The 15,916-nt window shown below is 36.9% G+C and overlaps 1 protein-coding gene across 19 annotated transcripts in view; it reads right to left on the minus strand.

The window, feature by feature from the left end:
* Positions 1-15,916, minus strand: part of CEP128 (centrosomal protein 128) — a 455,060-nt gene that overhangs the window by 55,513 nt on the left and 383,631 nt on the right. For all 19 annotated transcript variants that reach the window (XM_042252808.2, XM_060418456.1, XM_060418450.1 and 16 more), the window contains one exon: positions 14,703-14,726. In XM_042252808.2, the coding sequence (XP_042108742.1) occupies positions 14,703-14,726 (24 nt within the window). The remainder of the gene's footprint in view (positions 1-14,702; positions 14,727-15,916) is intronic.

A 15,916-nucleotide genomic window follows, 5' to 3' on the forward strand; every position in this document is an offset into this window, starting at 1 on the left:
TGCATATAAGTTAAATAAGCAGGGTGACACCATACAGCCTTGACGTACTCCTTTTCCTATTTGGAACCAGTCTGTTGTTCCAAGTCCAGTTCTAACTGTTGCTTCCTGACCTGCATACAGATTTCCCAAGAGGCAGGTAGTAAATTGTTTGAGAGCAACTTTTCATAGGGTAGAAATTTGTGAAGATTAATTTTTTAATTCCTTCTAGATTAGATTTCCCTTGTAGCTCAGTCAGCAAAGAGTCTGTATGCAATGCAGGAGATCTGGGTTCAACCCCTGGGTCAGGAAGATCCCCTGGAGAATGAAATGGCAACCCAATCCAGTATTCTTGCCTGGGAAATCCCATGGACAGAGGAGCTTGGCAGGTTACAGTCCATGGGGTCGCAAGAGTCAGACACAACTGAGCGACTAAGCACAACAACACAGACTAGACTAGATAAAAGACTTTCTAAAACATCACCTAATGCAACACACTCATTAAAAGAAAGGGACAAAGAAAGAAATGTAGCGGGGTTAAACAACTTGCCCAGAGTTATGTGCCTGATTATCAGGGAGGAAATGATCAGAATCCACCGTTTTTGACTCTAAATCAGATACTGTTTTACTGTATCCCTTTCTATCATTTTAAACTAGGCATATAACAAGTTTCAGCTGAAATCTGTATGCAATTGGTTAAAATTAGATACACAAAATGAAAATGCCCAAATCAGCTTTTCATGTAAAGGCTGCTTCCTAAATGTATGTGACAGACACTACTCCCACAAACTATATATTAAGGGTATAATACCAATATTTCATTTTATAGTTACGATAGATCTTTAAAAAATGTAATACACTATTATTCTGAGATTTCACCCAGATATGCTCTCTTAAAGAGAATAGAAGACATTTCATATATGCATTATGTTTTTCAGAAAGATAGTTCAGAAAGTGTTTTATAGTATACACTCTTAGTATCTTCACAATACAAAGCAAGAGCTTTCACTCAGAGAATGCACTGTTATTGGCAGTGTTTTTAACAGGACTATAAAGCACATTACCAAGCAAGCAGTTGGGCATCCTGACTACTTCTCAGCACCAACTATGAAGCTGTCAGTCTGACTTCTAAACACTGAGCAATTCAATAATCCTAAGTTCATCTGCTGGTGAAGCTGCATTCATTATGTGATTTCTCAATGATACTTTTCCTATGTCACTGCATTTATGAAAAGTTTGACAGGGCTATGAGAAACCATTTCTGCAGACTGAAGGAAGTCTTAGACTTTTAAACTGGTCATCACCTTTTGCCACAAGGTTTGCAACTCTGTATAAAACAGCCCGCTTGTTTCAGCAGCGCTTTCATTTGAACATAAGCACAGTCATGTTTTTGAAATTTAACCCTTTGATGCTGACCCCATTATTGGAAAACATACACATCTTAATACTAATGCAGAATGCGGGCTCTGTGTTTGGGGACAAGGTGGTGAAAGGAGAATGTCTAGATTGTTTCAACCAAGATCCCTCATGAGAGATTCATGAGGATATTTCCGTTTGCCCTCGATGCGAATATACAGAAGGTAGACGAACATTAGAGCAGTGGGAAACTTGGCAGAACGTGCTAGGACAGGGTTTGTGCAAAACCTTTTTCCGGTTTCAGTTTGAATGGGTTCCCAGGAAGTGTCAAGTTCGAACAAATCCAAAATTTTACAATGTAGCTCGGCCAAAACTGCTGAGATTCACCTGATTCTGGGTCAAAACCGTACAGAGCACACTGCGTTTTATTTGGGGTAAAGCCAATTTGACTGAACCTTTCAGGCAACTTCAATGACAGGCTTATAGCCTTGGCAAAACCAAAAATTGAACCTAGCTTGATCTTTGGTTCTGAAACAGCAAGTTCTGGCTTTATAAAGAGATAAAGGCAAGTCCTACTCAGCTTCAAGATTCTGACAAATACTTAGAAGAGGCACTGCAGATAATTAACCATTATTTGGCCACATTTACATACTCAAGTCAGTTATTTCCTGAGCTAAACCGGGACACTTCAGTCAGTACATTAACTCTATTGGGCCCATATACTCCTAAGTGCCTGAGAGCTGAATCTGGTGTCCTAACAGAGAATAACAACTTATGTGCCTGTAGAGTAGCTTGAAGCACAGTTAGCGCTGGACCCATAGTGTGAAGGCTTCCCAGGTGGCGCTAGTGGTAAAGTATCCGCCTGCCAATGCAGGAGACCCAAGAGATGCGGTTCCATCCCTGGTTGGGAGATCCCCTGGAACAGGAAATGGCAAAACTCTCCAGAATTCTTGCCTACAGTGTATGGGGTCTCAAAGAGTCAGACACAACCAAGTGAGCACACACATACCATAGTGTGAAGGAAAGAAAATTGAAAGTAAATACCCAACAACAGTAGACGAGTGAAGTCAGAGTCCATAGCATCACTTGGTCATTTCCAGAGACATGCTGGCAAAGTCTCACACTCATGACCATCAAGATCTTGAAGATCAACTGGTGTGCATAGTTCAAGCCTGGTATCACTAAAACTGGCTGAATGAATCCTTCGGAGATGTGCATAAGGCTCTAATAGATTTTTAAAAGTAGAAATCATATTTCTAAGAGATTTCCTGTGTCTTGCATTTTTTCTCAGATAGGCAAATTTGTGCATGTTTTTTTCCATAGAAGCTACAGGTTAGGATACATCCTATAAATCATCCTATCTCTGTGTAAATATACCCTAAAAATATAGGAAACTTAGGTTGTTTTATGCAACTTTGATTTAAGAAGTTGATTAAACACTGATAATTACAATCACACAATTACACATTTGCTCTAAGTCAGTGCTTTTCAAAGTTTGATGATATCCTCTCTAAATAATTATTTAAACTGTGTATATCCCTTATTTGTCCCCCCTTTCTTACATAAGTTTTTAAGCTGTCAAAATGTTTTTATCATAAGTTTAGGAAGTCGTAAAGGATGAAAATTCTGGAATGTAGTAAATATTGTCATTTTCAAATAAAACTTTTATATTACTCATATTAACTTGTCTAGTGAACTTTATTTTTATTTAAAAAAAAACACTTATTAATTTATTTGGCTGTGCTGGGTCTTAGATGAGGCATGTGGGATCTAGTTCCCTAACAAGAGGTCGAACCTGGGCCCCAGCACCGGGAGCACTGAAGAGTTAGTCACAGGACCAGCAGAGAAGTTCCTCCAGTGAACTTCAGATCTCATTAATTTCTTACCACCACTTATCCATTTACAAAATAACTAAATAGTATCCTCTTTAAAAGACAGATTTTATATGATTTCTTTTCACTTTGATTTCAACTCTGTTTTTCCTCACAGATTTTTTTCCTAATATACAATACCTTTATCCCTCCAGGACTTCTGGTTATCCTACACACTTCATCCTTCTCTGTAACAGAAATGCACATACACAGAAAGAAGAACTGATTTTTAAAACTCTCTGTGACCAAAATGCTCAAAGTGTTACACATTATTATGGATTCAATTATCATACATTTGACATTATATATATTAAATTTCTTAGAAAAAATTAAATGCAAAATGTTAAAAAAAACCCTAAGGCTTCCAAATGTATATCTTTTACTGGGATGGATATAACTCCTCCTTCCGCACTCAATTAGCCTATGCGTCTAAGGGTAAATGCTAATTTTGTTTTTAGTAAGACAAAGTTTCATTTCTATTTCTGTTTTCTGTTCCTATAGGTTTATTCACAGAGAAATCTTGTTCACGTAGAAAAGTACATGAGAATGAAAGCAGTTGTGTTATAACAATGTTACTCAATTTCTTGAAAGCCTTCGTAGTTTCATGGCAAAGATTACATAGCAATCTGTCATCAAAAATTAATTTTAATGATCTACCATCTCGATTAGGTCTTCTTTCAATGTGTTGAAAGCAAAGAATTAGAAACCACTTGACTTGCCAAAGAATTGTAATGTAGTTATTAGAGTCATTCGCTTTCTGTTTCTGGAAAGTATATCTAAAAGGCTTTATTTACCAAGACTAGTCAAATGACTATAACTGTTCTTTTTTTACATAGAGATATTTCATTGAACTTAACATATGCAAAAAATAAAAATCTTGTTAATTTCAATACCATTCTGTCAGTACAACATTTTAATATATTCATTTTATCTCAGTATTAAATATATTTGCATCCAAACCTTACAGCTGCAGACTGGCAAAGCCAGTTCTCACTGTCAAACCAATCAGCCAAATCAGCCTTACTTTCTGGCAGAAAACAAATTTGACTTCATTTTTCAATTTTACATATTGTGTTAATGTGTCCTTGTGACAACCATCTAACTTTTCAATCATAATTCTAAGATAGATAGACAGATAAGGAATGGAGCCAGGCCAGAGTTTGTCACCTGGATGAATTAAGACACTGGCTTTCAACGATTTCTTTTCAACACTTCTTAACTTTGTTTTCTGGAGCTATACATTCTCTGATTATAGGAGGGTGGTGGAAGAGGTGAGGTCATTAAATAAAATTGTCTTTACTCCGCCCCAACATCAATCAACGATACACATCAATTTCAGAACAACTCAATCTCAACAGCCCATATATCTAATACAACTCTTTGTTCTTATCAAAAATGTATGCATGACCAAGAAGGAAAAGTGAAAAAGGAAATGGCAACACACTCCAGTATTCTTGCCCATGGACGGGGAGCCTGGTAGGCTACAGTCCATTGGGCTGCAAAGAGTTGGACATGACTGAGTAACTTCACTTCACTTCAAGAAGGACAAGAAGCTTTACTTTAGTGATTTGATTAAAGGAGGACATGAAGGCACCCAAATCATAAATTGTCCCTTCTCTGGCAACCTAAAGAGCCTGGGGCATTTGCCATCAGGGAGAAGGAAGCTTTTCTTTGGAGAAGTGGGAGAAGGTGGGTTATGAAAGGTAAGAGGGCCTCCTCAAGCAGAGCTATTTTAAGAGTGCAGGTAGAAGCTGAGGATACAACTGGTTCTCTTAAACATTCTTGCGTGTTATGTTCTGACTACCCCTTCAAAGATCTTTGTGTACTCCTGGGAGTGAGCCGCTAGAAGACCATGCTCCAACTCACCAGCTCTCTTTGAAATTACTGTCAAGAACAGCATTAATCATTTTGCTATAAAAAGAAAAGAAAAAGAAAAGGACTGCTAACATGTTTCTGTTTTCTTTGCTTTTTGGTGAAATGTCATAGATACAAATGAGTACATAAAACATATACATAAAGGAAAATGAGAATTTTTGTGGCTTTAATTAATATTTCTTTGATTATGAATGAAGCTGAATATATTCTTACATGATTCTTTTTCAACTGAAATGCTTGCTCATGTCTTTACCCTTTTTCTTTAAATCTGAGTTGTTTATTCTTTTCTAATTGCTTTGTTGAGCAATAAGATTTGTATACAAATTGATTTGGACATACACTGCTTGTCAGTTATATCTTCTGCTACAAATAAATTCTAAGCATGGATTGCTTTTAATTCTTTTTATGTTGTCTCTTTGATTTATGGAAGGTCTTAATTTTGATGTGGTCACATCAGTTGTTTCCTTTCTCATCTCTATTTTCAGCAACTCTCTCCTCCTAGAAATCTTCCAAAGTCCTAAGATCATGAAGATAGCAAACTATACTGTGTTTCAAAGTTTTACAGTTTCATCATTCACATTTAGGCTTTCAACCACTTTTGCATCTGAGACAGGGGTTCAATTTCATTTGTTTCATATCATCTATTAAAAAGTTCACCCTTATTCCCCTGATAGTGATGAGCAGTGTGTCAGACATCAAGTTTCTGTGCATAAAATTTGTTTTGGATTCTCTGTATGATAACATTGACCTATTTATATATTCCTGTGTCAAGACTATACTATCATAGTTTCAGTAGCTTTAATAAGGTTTTATATAAATATATTCATTGCAAGGACTGATGCTGAAACTAAAACTCCAATACTTTGGCTACCTGATGCAAATAACTGACTCATTTGAAAAGACCCTGATGCTGGGAAAGATTGAAGGTGGGAGGAAAAGGGGACGACAGAGGATAAGATGGTTGGATGGCATCATCAACTCAATGGACATAAGTCTGAGTCAGCTTTGGGAGCTGGTGATGGACAGGGACACCTGGTGTGCTGCAGTCCATGGGGTCGCAGAGTCAGACATGACTGAGCAACTGGACTAAACTAATACATACATGGGAAACAGTGGAAACAGTGTCAAATTTTATTTTTGGGGCTCCAAAATCACTGAAGATGGTGACTGCAGCTATGAAACTAAAAGACGCTTACTCCTTGGAAGAAAAGTTATGACCAACCTAGACAGCATATTGAAAAGCAGAGACGTTACTTTGCCAAAAAAGGCCCGTCTAATCAAGGCTATGGTTTTTCCAGTGGTCATGTATGGATGTGAGAGTTGGACTGTGAAGAAAGCTGAGAGCGGAAGAATTGATGCTTTTGAACTGTGGTGTTGGAGAACACTCTTGAGAGTCCCTTGGACTGCAAGGAGATCCAATCAGTCCATTCTGAAAGAGAGCAGCCCTGGGATTTCTTCGGAAGGAATGATGCTAAAGCTGAAACTCCAGTACTTTGGACACCTCATGTGAAGAGTTGACTCATTGGAAAAGATTCTGATGCTGGGAGGGATTGGGGGCGGGAGGAGAAGGGGACGACAGAGGATGAGATGGCTGGATGGCATCACTGACTCGATGGACGTGAATCTGAGTGAACTCTGGGAGTTGGTGATGGATAGGGAGGCCTGGCGTGCTGCGATTCATGGGTCGCAAAGAGTCGGACACGACTGAGAGACTGAACTGAACTGAACTGAAAATATGTTTATATCTGATTGTATAAACTGATGTATTTTAAATATATATACCACTTCCCTTGTGGCTCAGTCGGTAAAGAATCTGCCTGCAATTCAAGAGACCCTGGTTCGATTCCTGGGTTTGGAACATCCCTGGAGAAAGGAAAGGCTACCCACTCCAGTATTCTGGCCTGGAGGATTCCATGGACTGTATAGACCATGGGGTCACAAAGAGTTGGACACAACTGAGCACCTTTCACTTTCATATACGTTAGGAAAACACCCCCACCTTGTTCTTTTTCAGAAGTATCTATTCTAGAGTGTCCTCCTATAAAGGACTGAATTTTTGGTTACATATTTTCCTGCATATTTTGCAGTCTTTGTTATTTTTGTATTGATATATTGCTTTTAATTACCTTTTCTTAGGAATTTTTGCTGGAGTTGGAAGTAAAATGGGCTTTCATATAGTTGTTTTTATCAAACTTGTTAAACTCTATTTCTCATAATTTAACTACAAATTCCTAGAGCTTTTTATACGAACAATACTATTATTTGCAAACAATGACAGTTTTACAGCTCGGGCTAATACCACCAAGACAGTGTATAATACAAACTGCACAATGGGGCACCCTTTGCTTACTCCTGGTCTTAAAGAGGAAATTTTAAAATGTAAGGTGAGGTTTGCCATGGAATTTTTTTTTCACATGGCCTTTATCAGATTAAGGAGGTTCCCTTCTATTCTTAGTTTGCTAAATGGCTTATAAAGATGAGAAAGATATCAAAGGAATGCATGCTAAGTCGCTTTACTGTCTGACTCTTTGCAACTCTAAGGACTGTAGCCCACCAGGCTCCTCTGTCCTTGGGATTCTCCAGGCAAGAGTGCTGGAGTAGGTTGCCATCTCCTCCTCCCAAGGAGCTTCCTGACCCAGGGATCAAACCTGCATCTCTTATGTCTCCTGCATTGGCAGGTCGGTTCTTTACCACTAGCACCATCTGGGAAGCCCAATTAAAGGAATAAATTCATCTTCTTATTCATCTATTGAGATGACCTTATTAATTTCCCCTTAATCTGTTTGAATTGTAATATTTTTTTTAATATTAAACCAACTCAAGTCCTGGAATAAACTCAATTGATAAATTGGTAATCTGTCAGTGTTTTATGATTAATTATCCTTTTCATACATTCCAGGATTTATTCTGCTAATTTTTTGTGTATAATATTTTTGTATCCATGCTAATTTGTGAATAGTTTCTGAATTTCCATATTTATACATTCTGTCTGATTTTAACTCAAGGGTTATACCCATTCCTACTGAGTTGAGCATGTTTCTTTTCTACTATAATTTATTTTTTGACCTTTGAGTTGTTTAGAATTTTACTTTGAAATTTCCAAAAGTTGATGGCTTATTTGGTTCTTCATGAATCTTAAAACTAGTTATAATCATGTCACTAAATTCTGCTGCACAGAAATGATACGTGCAAATTCTAGTTTTCACTAAAGGCAAGCTACATACATGCTTTCCCTTTCTTTCATCTAGTTACAACACAAATCTAAGGACTGGAGCTGAACCAGAAATCTTAGATTAGGAGGGTAAAGGAATATACTGAAGATGGCAGAGCAAAACAGCAAAAGAAGCCTGAGTTTCTGCCACCCTACCTGCCATGGACACAGTATATTTGGACTGTTACACAAGAGCGAAACTAATTTCTCTCTTACTTTACCCGTAATTATTTTTGGATTTCTTTTAACTGAGGTCATGAAAACTCTAACTAATACAAAAGTATGAGAATCTAAATTATCATGGCATTTATGGAAATGAAAATAAAGACAGATTTAAGGGGTGATATGAAAAACAGGCTTTATATATCCAAGTTTGCTTCCCCCTTCCCTTTCTCATTTCCCAAAAGTGAGTCTTAACTGTATTGCCTGGACCTCTTCTTTGCCCTCAACCTCCCGCTTACCAAGAGTGCTAGCTCCTTTCTAGAAATAAGGGTACTCACTTGAACTCTGCCTTTCTGGCACCACACTGCCCCAATTCCCGATTTTCCGAGCACATCCCTAAAGCTCTATGATCTCCACATACACTTTCCCTTTCCCTACTTGCAGCCTGTCACTACTGCACTCCAGATGTACTCCTGTGCACACGTTCACCATGCCGCAATCCCTGATTAAAAAGCATTAACACTCCCTATAGGTTTAATAGCTGTGTTACCAGCTCTCACCTCCAGACCTTGTAATGCCAATGACAGAGAATGAATAGCAGTCACAGTAATTCTTTCCAAAGGAGTAGCCCAGAATCCTTCCCAACAGAAAGTTTCAATAGTCAGTACTATGCCCATCAGTAGGAACTGGCACTCAGGTAGAAACCTGCTTGCATGCCTGATCAGTTCAGTCACTCAGTTGTGTCCGACTCTTTGTGACTCCGTGGACTGCAGCACGACAGGCTTCCCTATCCATCATCAACTCCCGGAGCTTACTCAAACTCATGTCCATCAAGCTGTTGACACCATCCAACCATTTCATCCTCTGTAGTCCCCTTCTCCTCCCACCCTCAATCTTGCCAAGAATCAGGGTCTTTTCCAATGAGTCAGTTCTTCACATCAGGTGGCCAAGGTATTGGAGTTTCAGCTTCAGCATCAGTCCTTACAATGAATATTCAGGACTGATTTCCTTTAGGATGGACTGATTGGATCTCCTTGCTGTCCAAGGGACTCTCAAGAGTCTTCTCCAACATACTGAACTTCTCCAACTTCTTGAATACAGTTCAAAAGCATCAATTCTTTGGTGCTCAGCTTTCTTGATAGTCCAACTCTCACATCCATACATGACCACTGGAAAAACCATAGCTCTGACTAGACGGAACTTTGTTGGCAAAGTAATGTCTCTGCTTTTTAATATGCTGTCTAGGTTGGTCATAACTTTTCTTCCAAGGAGTAAGCATCTTTTAATTTCATGGCTGCAGTCACCAACTGCAGTGATTTTGGAGCCCCCCAAAATAAAGTCTGACACTGTTTCCCCATCTGTTTCCTATGATGGGACCAGATGCCATGATCTTCATTTACTAAATGTTGAGTTTTAAGCCAGTTTTTTCACTCTTCCCTTTCACTTTCATCAAGGGGCTCTTTAGTTTTTTCGCTCTCTGCCATAAGGGTGGTGTCATCTGCATATCTGAGGTTATTGATATTTCTCCCGGCAATCTTGATTCCAGCTTGTGCTTCATTCAGCCTGGCATTTCTCATGATGTACTCTGCATATAAGTTAAATAAGCAGGGTGACAATATACAGCCTTGATGTACTCCTTTCCTGACTTGGAACAAGTCTGTTATTCCATGTGCAGTTCTAACTGTTGCTTCTTGACCTCCATACAGATTTCTCAGGAGGCAGGTCAGGTGGTCTGGTATTCCATCTCTTTCAGAATTTTCCACAGTTTATTGTGATCCACACAGTCAAAGGCTTTGGCATAGTCAAAGAGTCGGACACGACTGAGTAACTGAACTGAACTGAACTATTTTCTGGAACTCTCTTGGTTTTTTGCTGATCCAACGGATGTTGGCAATTTGATCTCTAGGTCCTCTGCCTTTTCTAAATCCAGCTTGAACATCTGGAAGTTTATGGTTCAGGTACTGTTGAAGCCTGGCTTGGATAATTTTGAGCATTACTTTGCTAATGTGTGAGATGAGTGCAATTGTGCAGTAGTTTGAACATTCTTTGGCACTGCCTTTCTTTGGGATTAGAATGAAAACTGACCTTTTCTAGTCCTGTGGCCACTGCTGAGTGTTCCAAATTTGCTGGCATATTGAGTGCAGCATTTTAACTGCATCATCTTTGAGGATTTGAAATATCCTGTATGCCTGATATCAAATCTAAACTCCTCGGTTTGTATTTCAAAACTCCAAAATGTCTATCATTGTCTTAAAGTTTTATAGCTAACGCGTCTATTTAAAAAAAAAAAATCTGTGAAAGCCTTTGAAATGGAACAAAAAGTTACTGCTTATCTGCAATGAAAAACTAGTGTTGCCTAGCAGATCCTTCTGGGTTTTTGATTCAGTGGGATCTCTATATCAGTCATTGTTTGATATATTTATAATTTGCTATGCAAATGATTCTTGTAGACAGACATGAAATAAATTTTATCTGCAGGGAGGTTCAATTGATTTCCTTCCTCCACCATGGAAGAAGCCAGTTTTGCTTCTATTTTAAATTCACTGCAGTACTCTAGTGCTCTTTGAATGTTCCTTTACATGAGTAACATCTAGCTCATTCTCTCATTTAAATTAGTGAGTTAAACTCATTTGTCATGAGTTCATTTTATATTTCCATGAGTCATGATTTCATGATTTTGCCTTTAAATTTTTTTTTAAATATCCTTCTAACAAACTCTTGTTTTCATTATTGCCTTTAAACTTTGATTTCATCCCCAATATACAATTTCTTCTCTGGCTTTCTTCCTGATACTACTGATTCTTCCCATTTCAGGGATGAATCTAATCTCCACCATGACCTCAAACTACAAAAGCTATGCTTCTCCATGAAGAACCTAGACTGCAATGATGTCAATTTATTTTACAATTATAGTTTTTTGTAATGCCTTCTACAAAATGCACTGTTTCATTGACATGTTGTAGACACTGCATATTTATCTTACATCATTAATTTATATGTAAGTAACTTCTCTCCTTAATTAGAGTGCAAGCTCCTTGAGAGAACTGATCACAATTCATTTTCCTTTTCTCCTCTTCACTTTCTACCGTAGAACATGCCCAAGAAATATCCACTAGTGAGTCCCATCCATGGCTCAAGGCTCTCAACCACGATTTCTTTCAGGTTAATCACTTAACTTTATTTAGGTAACCAACCAACTATGCTTTGGCTGAAGGTGGTTCCTTCCTAGAAAAAAATCATGCTAATCTTTAATGAAGATCATTGGAGCTTCGTGAAACACCAAATAAAGTGTGGTACTAATCAGAAAGTCTAGAGAAAAAATAATAAATTGATATGCTTCTAGGTACTTTTCCCCTCAATTATCAGTACTGTGTATACCTATATTCTTAAGAACAGTCCATGTGAGGGTTATACACATTCAGTTCAACATTCATTCTCTGATTCTACAAATGTTTATTGATTTTCAACTATATGTTAGAAATTTTTTGCAGGCCTTGGCGATTCATTTGTAAATAAAATGTAATTTGTAATCCAAGACGCTTACTTGCTAGTGAAGAAGGAAGAGGGAAGGATAAGAAAAGAGGAGGAAAATAGAAACAACTGTGACCTAAGCATATAGATAACTGGTGACAGGCCAAATTAAGTTGCTCTTATTTTCAGGAATTATATACATTGAACCTTTAAAATTAATTTAATATAAGTACAATAATGGAATAATGAAATTCAAATTTTGTCGATCTATATCACCAGAATACACATCCTACATTCAATGTCTTACATACCCTAATACCAACTAAACCAAATGAGAGACCACCAATATTTTTCTACTGCTTAACTGCTGAGTTGTGAGAGAATAATAAATGGTCTTGAGACTGCTGCCAGCATATTTGATTTTATGAACTATAAAATATTTTACCAGTTGAATAGTCTACCAAGTATATTAAATCTGCTCCTTATAATGCTATATGAAATCAAAGGATTTCATAACATTTAAGCATTAATGTTATTACTGAGCATTTTCATTTTTATGGTTTTCTTATGATAATTATTTCAAATTAAAATCATCTTGAGAAAACTGCCACTGTTTAAGAAAAAAAAAAAAAACCTAGTTCATTTAACCAGTTTTATTTTTCTCATGATGACTTTTTATTCTTACCTTTATTCCTAGAGGAACCCTTAGAATAAAGCATTTAAGATTTTATGCCATAGCACTCTGTTAGTAAAGAGATTATGGAAATAAAAAAGACCAGCAAATACTAATACATTTTACAGGCTTAATGTTGTATGTTGACATATTGGTATAATTAAAATGATTCAAAAAGAAATAAAAAGCAATCATATAATGATAACCTAACAGTTGTTTGTTCCTAAATATCTTCACATATATTCTTAATTCTCCCAATAATCTGATAAAACAAGTTTAATTATATTCATTTTTACAGATGAAGGAATCAAGAAACAAGTGGTTCACTAAATGTGTAAGTGGCATTTCGTATGCTATAGCCAGGCCCTCAAACTTTCTGCTTTTGTTCATACTTTTATAAAGAACATTTGATTTATAAGCCAAATCCTATTGGCAAGACACTTTTGAAGGGTAAGCAAAATATATGTAGAGGAACACTAAACATTTTATTCACTTACAGTGTCATCATACTAAAACTGAAAAAATCAAGTGTACTTTCCAAATGGCTCAGTTAAAAGTAAGGAATAGATTATTTACTCACTACGGTCTAGATGCTATCAAAATCACTTGCTTACATAGGACTAAAATGTGCTCTATTAGCATCTTTCCTTTCCTCATACAAATTATATATTTTATTCTTTATTAGGAGAAGGCACCGGCGACCCACTCCAGTACTCTTGCCTGGAAAATCCCATGGACAGAGGAGCCTGGTAGGGTACAGTCCATGGGGTCGCTAAGAGTCAGACACGACTGAGCCACTTCATTTTCACTTTTCACTTTCATGCCCTGGAGAAGGAAATGGCAACCCACTCCAGTGTTTTTGCCTGGAGAATCCCAGGGACGGAGGAGCCTGGTGGGCTGCCGTCTATGGGGTTGCACAGAGTTGGATATGACTGACGCGACTTAGCAGCAGCAGCATTGTTTATTAACCTTATTGTTTAAAAGCTTATGTTTTGCCTTCTCATGAAAAACATTAAAAGAATGACTAGTCCCAAGTCACTCAATATTTTGTGTGTTTTCAAAGTTTTTAACACAAAATATACATTTCCAAGTATTTACATCACATTCTGTATATAGCTTTAAATATCTCTCTCTGTATATATTTACTTTTGAACATATGACCCTTTATGGCTGAACAATGTTTCATCGTAGATAGTACCATAATTTACTCTACCATTCTTTCAATTCGTGTGGCTTTATCATGCAAATATTTATTTATAAAACCATGTTTTTTTTAAAAAATGGCAGGATCGGGTGATATCACTGCCCTAGTTCTTCTCCAGCAAGTCACCATGATGAGATTCGCTTGCTTCTGTTCTTTTTTCAGACACCTATCACCACATGTTATCATGAAAGTACACACGTCATTTTATATCTTAAATTTGCTTCCATTTAACATTACATAATAAGCCTTTTCCATAATCATTGTATCATGTTGGGCAGAATTTTGCACTTTATCTAACCATTACTTTATTGCTAAACAGTGTTTTCTCCTCTTTTTTCTTTTTAAAAATATGTAAATCATTTTCCAATAAATGTTGCAAGCATATAACCTTTACATATGTGCCCTTAAAAAATGATTTACTAACACCAGATTCCTGCAAGTAAGATTATTTAAAGAAAAAAAAGGCTAACCAGCTTTTATCATTATTTGAATATGGAAAAAATATTGATGGCCTACATTTCAAAAGTTCAAAGGATAAAATGGCATCCTAATATCAGTATCTTATCAACTAGTCCTTTTAGTGATTGGGAAATATAGAAACAAATAGATATAATTACATTTAAGCTAATTGTGTTTTCCATAAATTAGTATATATTGGCACCATGTGTCTTAAGACAGCAGCGACCACTTAGACACATTTTTCTTTTTCTTAATGCTTTTTTCATTATAAAAGTCTGTATCTACATACCTTTCAGGTATAGTTTAGCTTATTGATCCCTTTGAATCTTAGATGAAGTTTTAGAAATGCTTTCTGGAACTGCTTCCTTTGGGGAGTACTCTGAAATCCACAACAGGACCCAGCAGTAGTTCTGACAGAAGGAGAAAGAAAATGACCCAACTTACCGTTTCTAAGGCATTTACACGGTCCTGCAAATAAAGCAAAATATATAATTATAAAAACAAAGCCATCAAAATATCATTTCAAGTTTAGTTTTTAGATTTTTCCATTTATCTTCTATTAACATTTTTAACACGTAAAAGATGAAAACTCCTACTCAGGATTATCTCTCTAAGAGAAAAATATTCATGAAACAATTACTTTTCTCATCTTGACTAGTGTTAGGACTACAAGGTTTAATTTAGCCGTAAACACCATAAATTCAGGCTTAGTTACTAAGTGAAATAGATTTTAAGACTTCTGCATTGGTAAAATTATGTCTATTTAATTAACTATAGCTATTAGATAGATCTGAACATATGAGTCACAACCGGACAATGGCAGTGATATAAAAAAAGGAATTTAGCACATATATTTGCTCTCAGTTAGATATACAGCACAAAGTACGCTGTCACAGGAGGTCAAGTTCAGACATAAGAATGACATCACCAACAAAAATTAGTAAGTACACGGTTAACTGAAACAAGGCAGGAAAAATAAGAATGATAGGCTACATGCAGGCAGTCCTGAGCCCAGGTAGGTATTCTTTACTTATAGTATCTTAGAAGGATTCACAGACACATTGGTCATTGATAACATTGCTTTAAAAGCTAAATGACTAAGAATGATTTCATTCTCAGTCCAACAGCTGTGCCCTCAACTCTTCCCAGAGCTAAACAGCTATATACAAAAAGTTTTTTTAAAAGCTGAATTTGAGAGGAGAGTCTGAAAATTCAAGGAATTGTAAAGCCATCCTTTTTATGAAGATGAAGGCCATTTTTCTATTCTTTCATTTTAAGCAGTTGAAGAAGATATATAAAATCTAGATCTCTCTCGTTTAATTAAAATAATCATTTGTGCTAGAGGGTAAGGAGGGAAAATGGTGCAGACAGCCACTGAGCTCAGATCTCTGAGACCCTGCAGACACTGAACCTTGCCCTCCCCTGCCCCAGATTCTCCCAGCCTCACCTACCACAGAGGCCTTGCCTTCGAGGATTTCTGTAACCCAGCCTCCAACATTCAGACTGGGAAACTAGGTTGGACATTTCTGCCCCTTTAAACATCTGGCTGTGTGAGCACAAGTTAAATGAATATATTAATATTATGTAAAAGCAGCCCAAAGCAGACTGTTTTTAGCAGTATAATCTGTTTAACTGCATTTTGCTGGCATACTTGAGAG

This window comes from Ovis aries, chromosome 7, assembly GCF_016772045.2.
Source record: "Ovis aries strain OAR_USU_Benz2616 breed Rambouillet chromosome 7, ARS-UI_Ramb_v3.0, whole genome shotgun sequence".
Lineage (NCBI taxonomy): Eukaryota > Metazoa > Chordata > Mammalia > Artiodactyla > Bovidae > Ovis > Ovis aries.